This window comes from Argiope bruennichi, chromosome 1, assembly GCF_947563725.1.
Source record: "Argiope bruennichi chromosome 1, qqArgBrue1.1, whole genome shotgun sequence".
Lineage (NCBI taxonomy): Eukaryota > Metazoa > Arthropoda > Arachnida > Araneae > Araneidae > Argiope > Argiope bruennichi.
The window spans coordinates 50073987-50092004 of NC_079151.1; the positions used below are offsets into that span (position 1 = coordinate 50073987).

Sequence of the window (18018 nt, forward strand, 5' to 3'; positions counted from 1 at the left end):
AGGCCCATTTCCTTAATTTTATATGGATATTGTAAATAAAGTGATACATACTTAAAAACTTCTTCTTTAAGAAACTAATTTTTGTGAGTATCATTTGTTTTTAAGGAAATATCCTGATTTAGTGAAGATAAAGAGACTAAATTATAAGCATCGAAGTTAATCGTATGACCTTTAATAAAAATATTTAAATTTTTTCATACTTGTATTATCATTACACTGATAGAAAATCAAGAGAATGCATTTACAATCGCAACTAAAGTAGACTCAGATATATTTTATCAAAGGTGTTTGATTTTATCTTTCAGTGTCCTGTTCATGGAGTAGATAAACTATTTTCATTTTAATGTTCAAAGAGCTTTACTATACCAAAAGTAAGTGTTAATTTTTTTAAAACTTTATTTCAAACTTCAAATTTAATTACTCAGGATATTTTTTATTTTTGTTTTGGACCTCAAATGAAATTCAAAGAGTCACATTTCTTTTGTCCATGCTTCAATTCTTCTTTGTTCGTTGACTGCTTAATTATTCTTAAGGAACGAGTAAATAAAAGATTAATTTTTCCTTTTTATTATTACCAATACTATAAGCATGTGTACCTAGAAAGAATGTCTACTGTACTTTTGGCCTTGATTTAAACTTCTTCGTGTTCATGATACTTCTTCAGAAAAAGACATTGCAATATACGTTGGCTTTCTTAATCGTATTTAATTGTCTGTGCTCTATTCTTCTTTCATCACATGGGGATTTAAAAATTATTTGATAGAAAAGACTACAAATGAAAGTTAAAATTCCAAATGGAAAGAAAGGAATGAAAAATATCAGCTTGCCACATGCAAAGTGCTAGAAATCCTGCATTTGTGCTAGAAAGCCTATTCTTTATTAAATTGGCAGATATTTAGCAGTTTTTTTTAAAAAAAATTTCGATATATATTTTCTATTATGATATCGAGAAGGATAGTTTTTAAAGAAAGCTTTGGAGAAAAAAAAATGTTTTGGTCTTGAAGATTTTACTTGAAGCCGATTCGAGTTCAGATGAAAAATCCGATTTTAATGAGATTAATATGTTCATGCTGATGAAAGCTAATCATCTTCATCTCATTCTATTGCAATAATTGCAAAAAAAAAAAAAATGATTTCTCTGATAAATATGTAGAAGTTTCGTTGACAGACTTCCATTCCTGTTCAAATATTTCAAGTGGAAGAAGTGGAAAAAAAACGGTGCAATAGATCAATAGTAAAGTATAGAACCGGAACGTTAAAAAGATAAAAATGAAGATTCATTGTCAGATTTCAATTTCTGATATGTAAGTACTTTGAGAAGAAAAAAGTAAGTACTTCATGGGAAGAGGGAGGAGGCAGGAGGGATTAATAGCAGAGAACCAAAAACATCAAGAACAAAAGTCTGTCTCTCTCACAAAATGAGTGAAATGAAGAAATAACAACTGATTGAACAGTAAGTACAGTTACATAATTACAAAGACTTTTATTTATATTAAGATGTATTAGAAATATATAGTATTTTTTAATATAAAAAATATTAAAAAATACGAGCCGTGTAGGGAATTAATGTAGTAAAAATGCAACACTTAATATCTAAATGTGTTGAAAAACTTTTTTTTAAGTGAATCCGAGATACTGAAGATAATTTTTCAGGATCGTTCCAACTTTATTTAAACTCATTGTATTGCTTTTTTGTTTATAGCTACGTTGAATAGTTTGCTTTAAGCGATCACTCTTTCACAACAATAAACAACTACTAACTTTTAGTCCATGCTGATGTCTATTCTTATAGAGATATTCGCAAAAGAGCAATTTCAAATTTTGGATGAAATTCTGGATGAATGAGTTGATGAACTTTTCTGCATTTTGCTATGTGTAATAACCATCTGCTACCGGCGTCATGGCCGAGGGGTAGCGCGTATTCCCCGTGATCTAGGCTTTCCGGGCTCCAGTCCTGGTTCGGGCATGGTTGTTCTCTTCCTTGTGTTTTCTCTGTGAGGTGCGTGAATGTGTCCTCTGTAAAAAGAGGTTGTGCAAGTGAGTGTGTGTGTGCTATCTTCATTTGAGCTAGAAGTCAGACATCTGCCCTCGGGTGCTCTGAAGTCTTTACCCTCAGAAGCTACTACGAAAAATTTGGCTTAAAATAATCAATAATAAAAAATAAAAAACATCTACTGACAACGGCTCTGTTTAGTGAAAATGCCAATAAGTTCCACTATCGTTTCTTATTTCTGTGATGATGGATGCTTATTATTTATATAACTGATCAATTTCATCCATACCAGAATTACATACAAGGTGCTCATGCTTATTGTAGCTCAATAGCAAATTTCTAAACCTTTAGCTATAGACACACAGTTTTAGATGGGAAAACATCTTAAATAACGAGAAAAATTATATTTTATGTTTTTTAAGCAAATGAATGCATTTCTGAAAAAGTTATGAATTCTTTATACGTTCTATCACTCATATTTTGTAAAAATTTCCCAATTTTCTAAAACATACAATAAAAAATCCCATTCTTTCATTACCAAAATTAACCGCGTTATGCTTGTGTAACCTATAAAGGGATCTCATGCAAATTTATTTTAAGGTAGAAATTGAAAAAGTAATGCCATTGTGCATACTTTCTATTCGTAAAAAACCTTTTAAGATGTCACTTTTCGCGCAATTTTAACTGCAAAATTAGTATAAAATTGAGATTTTAAAAATATTTTTATAATATTATTTAACCTGTGGACTACTTATAAATGCCTATTAACTATATAAAAAGTTAGCTTTTGTAACTTTCTGAAAAATATATTTATCAACTCAAACAATATAAAATATAATACTTTCTGTCATTTAAAACATTTTTTTCAGACATAACTATATGTCCATTTCTAACGGTCTTGAATGCAATTGTTGTGATACAATAAGATTGCACACCCTCATACAAATCAAATTCCGTCGTTTTAAACTCCCCTTTTTCTTTTGGCATGATAATATTTTTATTGAACTGGATTGGAAGAAATTAAAGTAATAATCGGAAGAAGCAATCAATACAGAATTATTATTCCAAAGATGCGAATCCATTATGGTTGCAATCAAATACTTCAGATTACAAATAAAAAAAAGTAATCTCAAAATTAGTGCTGGCCTTTTTTTCTACAATAAAGAAATATTCTTCATCCTCAAAATCATAGATTTTTTTTCTTTTCCTTTTTCAGAGGAAACTGATAATTTTTTTTTTTTTTTTTTTTTTACAGAACAGTGATAGCTAATCAATGCCCCTAACTGAGAGCAAGTAAGTTTCACGAATTATAACGAAATCATTTCTTTCTGTATTATATCTTACGTATTATTAGCAATATTGTCTCATTTACTTACATCTGTAGATTTAAGAAATTTTGAATTGTTTCTTAATTTTATATAAAGTTTATTATTGCAAACCATTTAAAATATTAAAGTAGGTAATTTTTATGGATTTATGTAAATCCTTCATTTTGTATGAGCATGAATGTTGAAAAAACAATCATTTTTATGAGAAGAGAATGTGATTTCTGTTTAAGAAAATTAAGCTGTTTTTTAATTAAAAATTAACTAACTAAATTTAACTAATTAATTGACTGGGAACGTTGACCTGTAGATTGTAAATATGTATTTGTATATTCAAATACTGTTTTATGACAATTTATCAATAGCCGATAGTGAGAATTTGGAACTTGATATTTGCATCAGAATAGCATGCGCGCAACTTCCGTCATTAATAAAAATTTCATTCTGAAAATTGACAAGTCAGAATTAAAAAATTTAAGCATATTTAAAAAAAATTATTTCTGAATTTGGAAATAAATTCTTCAAATATAAAATACTGATGCTAATGGAAATTAAGTTAATAAGAGCTCTCTGATAAATAAAAATCTTTCCTATAAAAACACGAGAAAAAATGTTTCATAGATGCTTCATCATAATTTGTATACATCACACTATCATCACATTTCACATATCAACAAAATCATTTCATATCTTTGAAGCATCTAAAAGTGGCACTTTTCTTTCTTTCAGATTTGCAATTGGATCATTACAAAAATGATATCTAGTATTTTTGACTCATTTTCTTCAGCTTCACTTGTCACAGTATTAACACTTCTTATAACGATAGCATACTACATCTTCAGAAATAGAAACATTCCGCCAGGCCCTATTGGTTTGCCATATTTTGGATACTGGCCCTTTATAAAAGATAATGAATGTAATTTACAACTGTACAGTTTCAAGAAAAAGTACGGAGATATTTTCAGTTTTACATGCACCGGAAGACTATATATCAATTTAGGGAGTTTGAAAATTTTGCGCGAAGCATTCATAAACAAATCAGAATTTTTTGGTGAAAGAGCGGCAGGTTATAGCATTATGAACCATTTCTTCAAAGATGGTAAGTGTTTCATTCTTGATATATTTCAATCAAATAAAAAAAAAAATAAAAAAAACTCTTTTTCACAACATTGTTTGAGAATGTAATTACATAGACGAAACGTGTATATTTATATACGTAAAAACACACTTCAAATAACACATATAGCAAGTTGCAGCATATATAAATATCAAATTACATCAAATTTTATTCATGGATTTCGAAATTTTTTTAGATACATATTTTTAATTTGGAATTACTTATTTATTTAAGATAATGTTGGTGGGAATAATGTAAAAAATTTTTATCTTTATTTATTTGCCATTAGATAGAAAAAAGACACGATTTTGAATATTAACAGAATAATATTACTTCTTATCAACAGATAATCTTTCCATATTTTATTCTTTTTTCGTTTTTGTATTTCATTTACGTTATATGAGTCAATAAACACAGTTGAAAACTTATGAAATCTAATTTTTCACGCAGTCACCTATTGCTATTAATCATGTTTAGTAAAATATTCTTGATATTGTAACATTTTGAGCGGAAGAAAAAAAATCCAATTCTTTTGCGATTAAAAATGACTAGAACATTTTATACTGAAAGACCGTATAAAAAGCAACTTATTCCGCAACTTTTTCATAAAAACCTTTATTGACTCAAACAACATAAAATAATTTTTTTTCTCTTATTTAAAACGTTTCTTCAAATGGAATTACATTTATATCTTTAGGGCGTTAGAATAGACACGATAGGAGTACTAAAAAAAAACTGCGCACATCTTCTGTATGTGCGCAGTTACATACTGTAGGCATACGCGGTATGTAGAATCCACCGAAATAGCTACTCGTAATTAGGTAATGTATAATATGATTGTCGTCTAAATGGTCCATCTTTATGAAAGTTTGTTCACTTTCGACAGTCCGTTCTTCTTTTACTCGATTTCCGCGCAGCTCCTTGCTTTTAAGGATGGCAGAGAATTATAGTGTTATTTTATCGGGTAGCTCGCAATATATTTATGTATTTCTTTGACAATGTTAACTGTCAAATTTCGAAAATATGTTCACCTTGTTTTTCGCCATTTTTAATGTTTCTTCCTACTATAGTGGATGATTTGATAAAAACAGCTCTGAATATTTTAGCTATTTATTTATTTTATTTTTATTTTACTTATTTATTAGTTATTTATTACAATAATTATTATTAGCATCTAAAAAGTGTTCAGCAACTGGAAACTTAAAATTTCAAAAACATAATTCGTAATATGAAACAAGAATTATTATTAATACAACACTAATTCAATTTTTCACAAAAAAGGAATTAAAACTTTTCATCGCATTCTCATTATAACAGGGGTTCTCGCCATCAATGGAGAACCATGGAAAGCAACTCGAAAATTCTTCTTAGTGCTTCTGAAAGAACGTGGTGCAAATTCCCTAAAGACCAGCTTAGCTGGTCCTTTGTACGATTCCATTAAATCTACCATGAATGATTTAAAAATGAGGAACGGAGAACCCATAAACTTGATAGATTTCTTGATGAAAGAATGTTGCACAATCTTGAGATTGACATTATTTGGTGAGACAGGAGTTACTGAGGAACAACTCAGGAAATTCAATGAATTATACTCCACAGAAATAACTTGCATGACTCCAAGAAGTATACTTCTGAGAGGAACATTTGCGAAGTAAGCATTTTAGATTTCATAATGAAAATTCAATAAATCTTTTTTTTTCTTTTTTGCAAATAAAAATAGTTTTATCAATCGTCATTTACTAGGTAATTATATTATTAACTGCTAGAATTAACTATTTTAAGATATTTTGTAATTAATATCACTAACACTGTAAATAATAACTACCAGGGCCTTTTTCATATTTTCAAATGGGTCATAAAATAAAGACAAGTGAAGAAAACAGAAAACGAATTTATTATCCAAGATTTTGCATGAATGCTTATTCTTTTCCAATCGCGCATCCAAGAAAAGCATCGCTAGTGATGCGAAATGGGTTTCAATATTGTTTTGAAGCCACTCATTAGTTGGAAGTCTTTTTGAATTTCTTTTAAAGATAAAATATAGAGTAGGAATATTTAGATATCCACCTTCCAAAGTTGCAGTTTTACATGCTGATCGTCCAGTTCTCTTCTTGGATTTTCACCATCTCCATTTCTTTCGAACCACTTAATTAATTCTTTGAACAATATTGACTGGTGGGATACTTATGGGACATACTTCATCGAGAATACATCTTAGAATGAGTTTCATCTCTTCTCTGAATTCCAAATCTGGCCAGGATGTCAGAAGAATTATTTCAGACTAATGAGGAGCATTAAACTCCATCTCATCACTGGTGGTAATATTTTCCAAAGATGGATATGAAACTTGATACACCTGTATGACAAATGGCTGAATCTTCTTGGCTATGCCGAAAAGTAATCACGATAGTACCTACAACTTTTGGTAATAAGTTTATTTTGTTTTCTAAACTTGTCTTTCTTCATGAAACAGAAATAAGAATTGATCTAAATCAGAATATTAAATTTCAATCACCGAGCTCATCCTCTTTTGCATTTATCGTGTTAATTTACTCCGGACAGAGAGACTTGCTCTGAATGGAATTAGCTCAAAATTTGGAGAAAATCTACAAATTTGGTGTAGAGACCATATACAAAATTACATCTGTATAATTTAAAGTGTTTCTGAATTATATTTGTCACAGATGGACAGACAGGCGTTTTCTAAAAATGTGTTTTTTGAACTCAGGGAGTCTAAAAAAAGAAAATAATGCCAAAAACGCCAGTTCGTATTTTTCGACGATTACAATATTATCTCGATACTTCTTATACGAGAAACTTAAAAAAAATTATAATATTTAATAATTGGTTTATGTTATTATGTTCCTTCTGATATATTTTGTAACAAGAAAAAAAATCGCATATCAATTTTAGATAGATAAATTATACAACTTCTTCAATAATGATATTAATGTGTTCAAAACAGCTTCACTGTTTCCTTAATAAAATACTAATTACGCATATAGAATAATGACTGGCTAAAGAATGATTTAAATGCAATAAATTTTAACTATCAAATTTAGAATCCAAGGATATAACAATATATAAAAAAGCAGCTGGGGGAAGCAATTGAAAAAAATATCTTTCTAATTAGAAATTACCCATTTAGAAACAGTAAAATCATATAAATATTAATGATTAATGACGAAAAAGTACCTAACTGAACATTAAAATAAATTCAAATATTACTAAATAACATTTCCAAACTAAACTTAAATGGCTAAAAAATATACAGATTTATTTCACATTGCGTTAAGTAGTTTAATGATAAATATATGTTAAACAAAAAAATAGGAATCAGTATAGAAAAGGCTAAGATTGATTGCAAATTTACAAATTTCAAAATTGATTGCTGTTATGAACTAGAAACACATGGTTAAGTAATAAAGCTTCCTTCTACTAAATGCTCATCAATAATAAATGAAGTCAATTTTAACTAAAACACACGTATTCGACTAGAAATGCAATCATAGTCTTATTACATTGAAACATGGCTGAATTACATTATATTGCATATTGGGAGTTTTTAAAAGTTTGTGAGTTTTATTGGGAGTTTTTAAAATGTCATAAATAAATACAGCCAAGGGAATTAGCATACTGATTTGAAAAAAAATATATATATATAAGAAAAATTTAATGGTTAAGGAAAACTGCGGCATATTTTATTTCTTTACATGTTACATTGTATCAAAGAAATCTCTATGTTTTCTTCTGCAGTTCTTTTTCTTTTTTCTAAATTCCCTGACGCAAGATTATTCCTCAAATGTAATTATTATAAGACTAAGTTAATATTTCAAAAATTTCATTTCATATTTTTTTTATCTTATTTCAGATATTTTATCTTTCCGTTCATGCCCAATTTTTCTATAGCCTTAAAGTGCCATAAGAAATTAGAAAAATTAGTTCAAGATATAATCAATGAACATAAAGACACTTACGATGCTGAAAATCCTCGAGATATTATCGACGAATATTTCAAAGAACGGGACGACAGAAGACGCAGAGGAGATCCTACAGCAAATTATTTTACTGGTAAAGATTTCTTGCCGAAATGTTATGAAAGTAATATTTTAAACAAATTTTCTTAGAAAAACAATTATATATACAAATCTCTATATTTACATCTCAAATAATAAAAAATAATGGGCGTGCTTGTCTGTTTGCATGGTGGCACTCTGTAAGTCATACTATTTGATTTGGAGCTACCAGATTATACACATATATAATTTAGAAGTATGGTTCCGTGTTCTTTGTTTTCAATTAGAATTTTTATTAATTCAAAATTATGCAAAAGTTTGCTCGTTATCACAATAATATCTGAAAATAAAATTTCCAAGAACAATTTTTACATCAGTTTAGAATTCATAAATTATCTCTTTAATGACACCGATTTATTTGTTAGGTAATGGTTTCCTGAATTTTGACAATTTTTGAAAAGAGTTCTTTTGCATAATTTTCAACAATATACTTCAATGTTACAATAAAATTCGAACCAACATATTAAAATAATTTATAACGTAATTTAATACCAAGCCATTGAGTTTATGAAGTTACTTTAATTTTTTCCAGAGCTTTAGTTTTATATTTTGTCTAATTTGATACCTGTATTGTAGCAACTATACTATATTATCCTTCTTATCTTATCTGTTTTATGTCCATTACATTTTTGATTTTAATTTATGTTTGTAACTCTCATTATATGTTTGTCGCAGTATAGCCAAATTTGTCTCATGCATCAAAAAAATTGAAACCAATCAACCAATCAATCTACTTCTATTGTTGAAACCTAAAGAAAAATACTGATTATCTTCGCAATTTATATGAAAAATAAAAAAGTTTTGACTCAATTTTTCCACTACGTAATAAAGAAAATATATTTTTAAATCTTAAAATTATACTTTCCTCTTTAATTTCTTTAAAAACTAACATGCATTAAATATTATGAATATAAGCCACCACACTTGAAAAATTTAAAAAGAGAATAATAAAGTGATGACAAGTCAAAAATTGTTTGCATTTTATCTTCGAATTGTCAATAAGCAATGTTTGTAGTTGAATAGCGAATTCTTTTCTTGATTTTGTGATACATTTAGTGCAGCGATCCGTAATTTTGTGAATTTCTGAAAGAAATTAGTTTTGGAATTGCATCTTGCACTCATTTTTTCGTTTAAAATCAGTGCCCTTGTTATGTATCTTTGCTTTGAAGAAAAGTCCTTCGACACTTCTAAATCAAATGTCTAATGGTTGAAAAGCAATATTAGGTATGTATAAACGCACGCATTATCATTTTAAACACCAATTTCTTCATCAATAATTCTATCTATATCAATGTGGATTGTAAGGCTCTTCAAATAATCTCGGCAACGGCGACATTTGCCTGCTTGTATCACTGATGACTCATCACTCTCAATTCTTGGTGCATCATGACAACAGTGAGATCATGTTTGCACTTCAAAAGTAAGAAAGAAAGTAACTCTACAACGATTAAATTTCTCTCTGGTAGCCAGAATATTTTCAACATAAGCTTTCGGCTAAATTTCTCAGAATAACTATTTTTTTGTCTAAAGAATAACCAACCTATTATTATTTAAGATTTATCTACTATTTTTCGCTTATCTATGAGCTTTGTTTTATTTCCCAACAAAGAAGCGATGGATACTCTTCAAGTAAAACCCTTTTCAGAATTGCTTAACTCTATCAGTACGGAAAGGATGTTTGTGGCCTTTCAACGAAGCCAGAGGTCTCCCGAATATTATTGCCAAATTTCTTTCCATTTTGTTAACAGTAATTCAGCGAATACACTTATCGCGGTTTTGTTCGCTAGAGTCGCTCGTCCAGATGGGTTTCAAGTACAGGCAGATTTGCTAATAATAATAAAAGAATGTATGAGCATATATTTGCTTAATAACTAACTACCAGCTAAGCGGAGACATCTTTATCAAAGCCCCTAAGAAGGCGAGTTGTCATTGCAGTCTTTAAAGAGGAGGGAAATGTTCCTTATATTTAAAGAAAAACTCGGGTGTTGCAGCATTCTAAGGTACCTGAACCAAAATGATCTTAGAATACGTAAATAAACTAAAAATTTCCTTTAAATAAAAAAATTATTGTATTCTTTTTGGATATGGATATGGCAGATGACTGAGTATATTTATTCTTTTCTCTAGATAAAGTGTTACTGGGCTCCATTGCTCAATTTATGGGAGATGGTGCTCTGTTGGTTGCATCTTTTACCAGTTTGCTAATGAGTGGTATGCTGCTCTTCCCTGAAGAGCAGGATAAGTTGTACAGTGAAATCATGGAAGTGATTGGCTTGGAAAGGCAGCCTACCATTGAAGATAAAACTAGATTAACCTACTTCAATGCTTATATACAGGAATCTACTAGAAAAACAGATTGCTTCACATTTCTTCCTAATCAAGTATGCACAAGTAAGTATAGACGTGAAATCCATACTACTTTGCGTTGAATATAATGTGCAATATAAAACTGAGTCAAAAGAATATAATTTTTACTTGGGTGCTTTTTAGATTCCCAATACTTATTTGCATGAAGAGAAATGCGCATGAGAATAAAACATTTCATTCTCATGTAGTAAAAATTCAAACTAAATTATAAAAAAAAATAAGATTTTTCCTCAATAAACGATAAGTGATTGGATTTTGTATCGGATGTTCAAAGGCTACAAAAATCATACGATGGCTATACGATGAAAGAAATTTAATATAATGAAAAAGGAAAAACTAGTTTAATTCGAGGAATATTCTGAAATGATAGTATTTACAGATATTAATAACACATACAATCACTAAAATGTAAACTGTAATAGTGCTCGGCATAAACAACTAGAGAACTCGATCTACTACCAATCCCCCAAAGGGAGAATTTATGAATAACTTCAGCCCATTGAGTTTATATAAGTTTTTCCAATAAAGTGCGATATCACGTAGAATTTTTTAGAAGAATCTCGGTTCCAAATAAAGATAGGTCATAATTCTTTTATTTTCCACAACCTCCATTTTTGTTTCCAGGATAGAGATTTATTGAATAATTTTTTTCAGTATCCATTAAGAATATCTATAATTATCTCTTCTAAAAATAATAATAATATGGCAGGAAAACAGCATTATAGTTTCATAATATTATGTAAAAATGCTAATACTAACATCACAAGAAAAAGTAATACAGATTCATAGCAGTATGTAGAAAAGATAAAACTAATATGACATTGAAACATTATTACAAATTCATAACAGTATGTAGAAATACTTTGCAATTTCTATACTAAACTACATATTAAAGCTGTTTCGATACTAAATTCAATTATATATGTTCTAAAAATATATAAAGTATGACTCTTTCTTATTATACACCCGAATTTTGTTAGCTGCTCATGTGTTAGTATAAATTATCTTTTGTCCATCAGTTATAAGAATTATTTATTGCTTATAGTTCAGAAATTAATTTGAATAGCTATAGTTATTTTCATTTCTGGCTTATCGTATAAATGATTTAACCTGAATGGATAAATGCAAATTGAGGTAATACTGGCCCAAGAGTGAAAAAAAGTGCGATCATGGCATGTTGTATCAACTGCATCATTCTATAAGCTAAAAATGAAAACCGACAGTATTTCATGTTACCATCAATCAACATCACAATTATAAATTTATGGCTTTCATTGTTAGACAGTAGAGTACAATTACTTACAGAATGTCGAGTTGGCATATGCTCAGCTCAACTAATATCATTATTTTATTGTAATATTTTACATTTTTCAAAAATCTCGATACGTTGGTGACTTTTAAAAGGAAATTATAATTCTGCTAAATCTGCAATTTTCATTAAAAACATTTCTACGAAATATCTACAATTCATTATAGGGAAGTTTTCCTAGCTTTTCTATATGGAATTCTCGACTATTCCTGGTATATCTGAAAAATGTATATCTGAAAAATGTAGGCGTTTTCAAAGTTATATATAATATTTAACAACTCTGATCAGTTGTCATATTTATTATCTAACCACTATTTCAGAAGAAACGAATGTCGGAGGCATTAATATTATAAACTAAAATCATCTTATCACTTTAATTTATTTAATTAGAATTTATTGTTCAAATCAGAATTCTAATGTCAAATCTGGAATAGAATAAATGGTTAAAATACGGAATTGTCAAAAGCGAAGCCTATTTTAATTCCAATTTCCTATCATGTAGACAACATCGAGGTTTCATTAAATCTTATTGCAATGCATAGAATCTCTCTTTAAATAATCATGATAATTCACCTGTTCTATTGATTTGAAGAAGATAATGGAAAAAGAAGTTAAAACAAGTGTTTTTCTATCTGAAGAAGCAACATCTCAAAATAAGTTTAGGCTTATTCACTGTTTTTGAATAGAGTTTTTGATATTTAAAGATTTACAAAAATGTGAACAATTATTATAAATATGGAAATCACTTCCCATAAAATACTCTAAAAGCTCACAGAAGAAATACATCTTTGAAAAGTATATTATAAACCAGAAAGAATAACTTGAATTAAAAATATATATATAAATTATAAAAACACTTTTAAACTAGACATAAATTTCTTATTTGCATTTAATCATTTACTATTCTATAAATCTGTCAAAAACTGCTAAGATGAAGGATAATTAATTATTCGTAATTCATTTTTTTTCAGTAACCAAAACTCTGATATGATAGAACATCACACTTTCTACATTATTAGATCCTCAAACTCATTCGGATATCTACATTAATTTTTGAGTTCAATATTTTCGGATCAACGTTTTTAATATTTTTTTTAATTTTAAATATTTTTCATTTGTTTTCCAAAATTTCATGTTTGATTCAATTATAATTCGTCGTTTTTATTGATTAAACCATCAAATAAATTGAAGATGTTTTACTTTAAAATATTATTTCAGAAGAAACCACTGTTGGAGGATACAGAATTCCCAAAGGCGCCATTTTGATTCCAAACTTTTATTCATGTCACAATGATCCTGAAGTGTATGAAAAACCAGAAAAATTTGATCCGTCTAGATACATTCCAGTGGATGGTAAACGAAAGGCTGATCCACCAATTCTATTTGGCGCAGGTGAGTGCAAAGATATAAACTTTTTACTTCTTGATTAAATTGTTAAAGGTTATTGCAAGTAATTACAACCAAATTTGGTTTTAATAAAAGTATCGTTTTTATGCTTGCTTTTAAGCAAAGGGAAGAATAACTTCTAGTATAGTTCAATTGAGAAAATATATTTTAAGTATTGCTGAAACAATGAAAACATTAGACAATTCTAAGTTAATATAATAATTGAATTAATAATTCTAAGATATGAATTCAATTAGTGGTATGTGATTAACTCGCTAATTAAATCAAATAAAAAAATTCCTTAATAATGAGTATCCACCATAAGTTTGGCGCAGTATAGTCAAATTTGACTCTTGCGTCAGTAAAACTCACTCAACCAATCAACCAAACTTAATAATGAGTTACGAAGTAAACGGTCATCAAATAGATAATATTTTAAATTCTATGACAGTGAAATTTAAAATCAAGTTTTAAAATCTCTATTGTAAATTTAACAGATAACGTAATTTTAAAAGAAACAAGTAGAAGATTAGCAAACAATTTTCGTAACTTATATTTTTGAGAGGAAAACATTTTAATAAGCAGTACTAACATGCAAATGGCAAATAAGGTGAGTTTTATCGGCTATTCTTTTGACGATGATGTCGTGTCCGCGTTACCATGGATACCGTCTGATTTCCAGCTCAAGAAACTCACACACATTCGCTTGCACAACCGCTTTTTACAGGGGGGCACATTCGCACACTTCACAGACAGAACACCGCTGAAGAACAACCATGCCCGAACCGGGATTCGAACCCGGGTCGCCCAGATCATGAAGAAGACGCGCTACCCCTATGCCATGACGCCGGTATCGGCTCTTCTTTTATAATCCAAAATTCAACATTAGCACTATCGCCAACTTTCGTAACGCAAAGAAATGGTGCTGGTACATAAAAAAAACGCAATAGTTTTTTTATATATATATAAAACTTACTGATATATGTTATTCATTGGTGCAAAAATGTGGCGTATGAAATGGAATACCAGTTTAATAACGTGTGTTGACGAATCCCCTTCAAAAACTAAGTCGAAAATTTTCAGACCAGCACGCTAATTGAGTGGACAATTTGCAACGATTATTCACTGTCATGATGTCATATTATCCATTGGAAGGAAATGCATGGCCTCATATACAGCCAAGCAGAAATGCATGTTGATCAGACGTACATCTGTAGAACTTCTTAGAATAAATGAAGCAAATGAGTATAGTGTGCAAGATTTCATTACATAAATCTCTTTTATTTTTGTTGGCATGTCGAATAAATGCTATACATCAAATCTCTTTTAAAGATTCGATATACACAATAATTAACATTATATATCTCAGATCAATATTTCACAATAGACTCGGTTAAGTTCAGGCCGGGATAGCCTGGTTGGTAGAGCGTCGGATTCGCGTCCCTTAGGTTGCGAGTTCGAACCCCGCCGGCCGAAGATTCCCCGCGTGCTTGGTGGCTGACGCGCGTTAAATCTGTCGTGGTCACAAAGTCCTCCATGTCGAGAGTAATACCACTGGGGGTACTGGATCAGGGGTGATCGTTCTCTTATTCAGGTCTAAATTACGATCTGTAGTTGAGTGAATGAAGTCCACCCCGTAAAAAGGGTTGTGACGTGTGTGTAGCTAAATCGTACTCTTGGCCCTAGATGGCGCTACTATTGAAACAAGAGGCGCTCCCCTTGAGGCTTAAATCGGCTGTCTTCGACAGCGGGCTTGGGCATGGCAAGTGCCATTAGAAACAACAACAAGTTGTCAAGAATTGTTTTTAAAGAATCTATTACAAGTATTTTCACGAAATTGTCTTTAAAACTTTCTCTACTTATTGAAGATCCATAACTTAATTTTTAAAAACGATTATAAAATAAAAATTCAACAGTATTAATAGTTTTATTTACATATATTCATTGCAACAATGTGCCCCAAAATGGGACATGCTGTTGCACTAGAAAAAGTTAGTAGTGACATATAATATGTTACCAATAAAAACAAATTTCGTTATGTTTTATTATTTCATAATTTTTGTAGAACAATAAGTATATGAACTTTATCCATAATAAACTCGATTTATTCATCCATTCTAATGAGTAATTATCATAATTATTATCTTACATGAATTTTATTCGTAATGCACTCGATTTCTTATGTGGTTCTAATGAGTAATCACCATAATTATTTAAATTTGTTAGCTTAGCGCTATGGTTTTGAGCCCATTCGAAATTGTAATTTTGAGCATGAATTTTAAAATGTGTTCAGAAAACTCTATGCCATATCAATTGTCGTCCTTTTCGTCCTAAGAAGCCTATTTATGAACCGATTTCTTCGTTTTTTAGTGTGAACTGATGCTCTTTTTCTTACAATATGCGACAGTTTTCTTCCCATAGTTTATCGTCTTGCTGCTTGGGTTTACAAAGTAATTTTACCGGTGAATTGGCTGAAATAGAACACAGTGCTGGTTTCCCCTTTGACAATTTTCCTTTATTAGCTTCTGGAAATAATTGCCTTATTTTTTGAAGGTTGACATAAGCCTGTCCACTCTATTTCAGTAGATTTATAGGAAACCAAACATAATGAAAGACTTTCTATAGAAGAGTTTCGTTCTGATACGTAAAGAAATTTTCCTGTTTTTAAATCACTGTTTCGTGCATCTTCTGCAGTGCTTCATACCTCAGGTAAATCTGTTGATGGTAAACGATCAACAAAGTACTAATGACAAGGAATCTTCACCACTAATGATGTCCTGATTAAATGGACTAATTCTAATGGGAAAGAAGATTACCATAACCTTTTTCGGTATTATATCACTTATTTATATATGATATAATTGATGGAATTAATCTGTTATTAGGAATACTATTGTGGATACTATTAATAATAATTGATAATTATCAATATTAACAGTCTGTGTGATAAATCGATTAACCACTTTTACCAGTTATGAATAACCGATTAATCATATTAGTCTTAACAATTACACACACACACACAATATATGTATATATATATATATAAGCACTGCATCTTGATGTGCAAAATAAAAATAATCGATCGAAATAAAAATTATTTTAATATATGTAAAAATGTTCACAATATGTAAAAATTGTTACTCAGCTTAGATATTTACATAATTTCAGTTTTGCATTTATTATTTCAGGCAAAAGAACCTGCATTGGAGAAGGCTTCGTAATGACTCAGACTTTCTTACTTTTGGCTACTCTTATACAAAATTTCCATCTTTCACTGCAAGAAGGAACGAAGATTTCAGTTGAAACATTTTTGACCAGTAATCTGATGGTTCGTGCTGAGCCGAGAAATAAAAATTGATTTAACTTTTTTTCAAATGTATGATTCATTGTCGTATATATAGATATTGAAATTTCATTTCAAAGTATCTGCTCAAAATCGAAAGAAATTATATTTTATACAAATCATTACAAAACATATGAAACACACTGATAGTTATTATATATTTTATTCTGATTTGATTGTTACAATTTCTATTCCACGTGAAAAGATTTTAATCATTTATTATATATTATAAGTTTTCAAATCATTTTTTTAAATATATTGAATGTAAATTCTGATTATCACCTTAGAAGCTGAATTTCTAAAAACGTTTAATCAGCAATATTTTTTGGAAATAGTTCAAATAAACATGAGCTATTCTTGTTTTAAACCTTTATCAGATTAAATAACGTCCCAGATTTTTTTAAATTTGTATAAAATGATCAAAATTCTGCATTTTTATTAATAACTACATTTTAATCATAAAAATTTCTTGATATAAAATTAATTTTATTAAATTTTAAGAAATTTTTAGTTGAAAACTTAGTTTTCATAATTTGTATTTACAACATACAGTAGCAATTCCTGAATTATAATCCCAGTTTTATATCATAGTTATTTAAAATAACATTAAAAATTAAATTTAACATTAAATTTAAGCAATAGAAATATATCTAAATGTCTAGTTTTGACTTACAGTCTGGTTTCATTCCACTTCTGCATCAATATCATCTAAAGTTTATTTTTAAAAATTATACATACTTTACTTAAATAAATAAATATTTAATTCCGGTAGAAACTTTACTTAATCATACATAGCTCATAGCAAATTCAATATTATAAATGTTATAAAGAAAAAGAATTTTTTTCAAACCATTATGTATGAATACAAAATTTGGGTAATATGAACAACTGCGGTTTAAGTTTATTCGGGGTCATGACACTAAGGGACTCACTAAATAGGCCCAACTTTAGAATGTCCAGGCACATTTGGAAGTAATATATTTAGTCACAAAAGTTTCCAGTAAACTTGCACTTCAGTTTTTTATTTTTTTCCAAATTTGGTGTGAATTAAAAAAAAACTCGAAGATAAAAAAGAAATACAATGTCAACAGAAATTTTC

The 18018-nt window shown here is 29.1% G+C and overlaps 1 protein-coding gene across 1 annotated transcript; it reads left to right on the forward strand.

The window, feature by feature from the left end:
* The first annotated feature begins 1360 nt into the window (after positions 1–1360).
* Positions 1361–16934, forward strand: LOC129972605 (cytochrome P450 2J2-like). The gene is made up of 8 exons (XM_056086806.1): positions 1361–1453; positions 3249–3286; positions 4048–4417; positions 5753–6086; positions 8307–8506; positions 10639–10902; positions 13406–13579; positions 16765–16934. The coding sequence occupies exons 3-8, from the start codon at positions 4072–4074 to the stop codon at positions 16932–16934; spliced, it is 1488 nt and encodes a 495-aa protein (XP_055942781.1). The 5' UTR covers positions 1361–1453; positions 3249–3286; positions 4048–4071.
* The last annotated feature ends 1084 nt before the right edge of the window (positions 16935–18018 follow it).

Excerpts from the sequence above, each read along its gene's own strand:
- LOC129972605 (XM_056086806.1), top strand. The coding sequence starts at position 4,072 with ATGATATCTAGTATTTTTGACTCATTTTCTTCAGCTTCACTTGTCACA. Across the intron at positions 10,903-13,405 it reads TCCTAATCAAGTATGCACAA|AAGAAACCACTGTTGGAGGA; the intron begins GTAAGTATAGAC and ends ATATTATTTCAG. Across the intron at positions 13,580-16,764 it reads ACCAATTCTATTTGGCGCAG|GCAAAAGAACCTGCATTGGA; the intron begins GTGAGTGCAAAG and ends TTATTATTTCAG.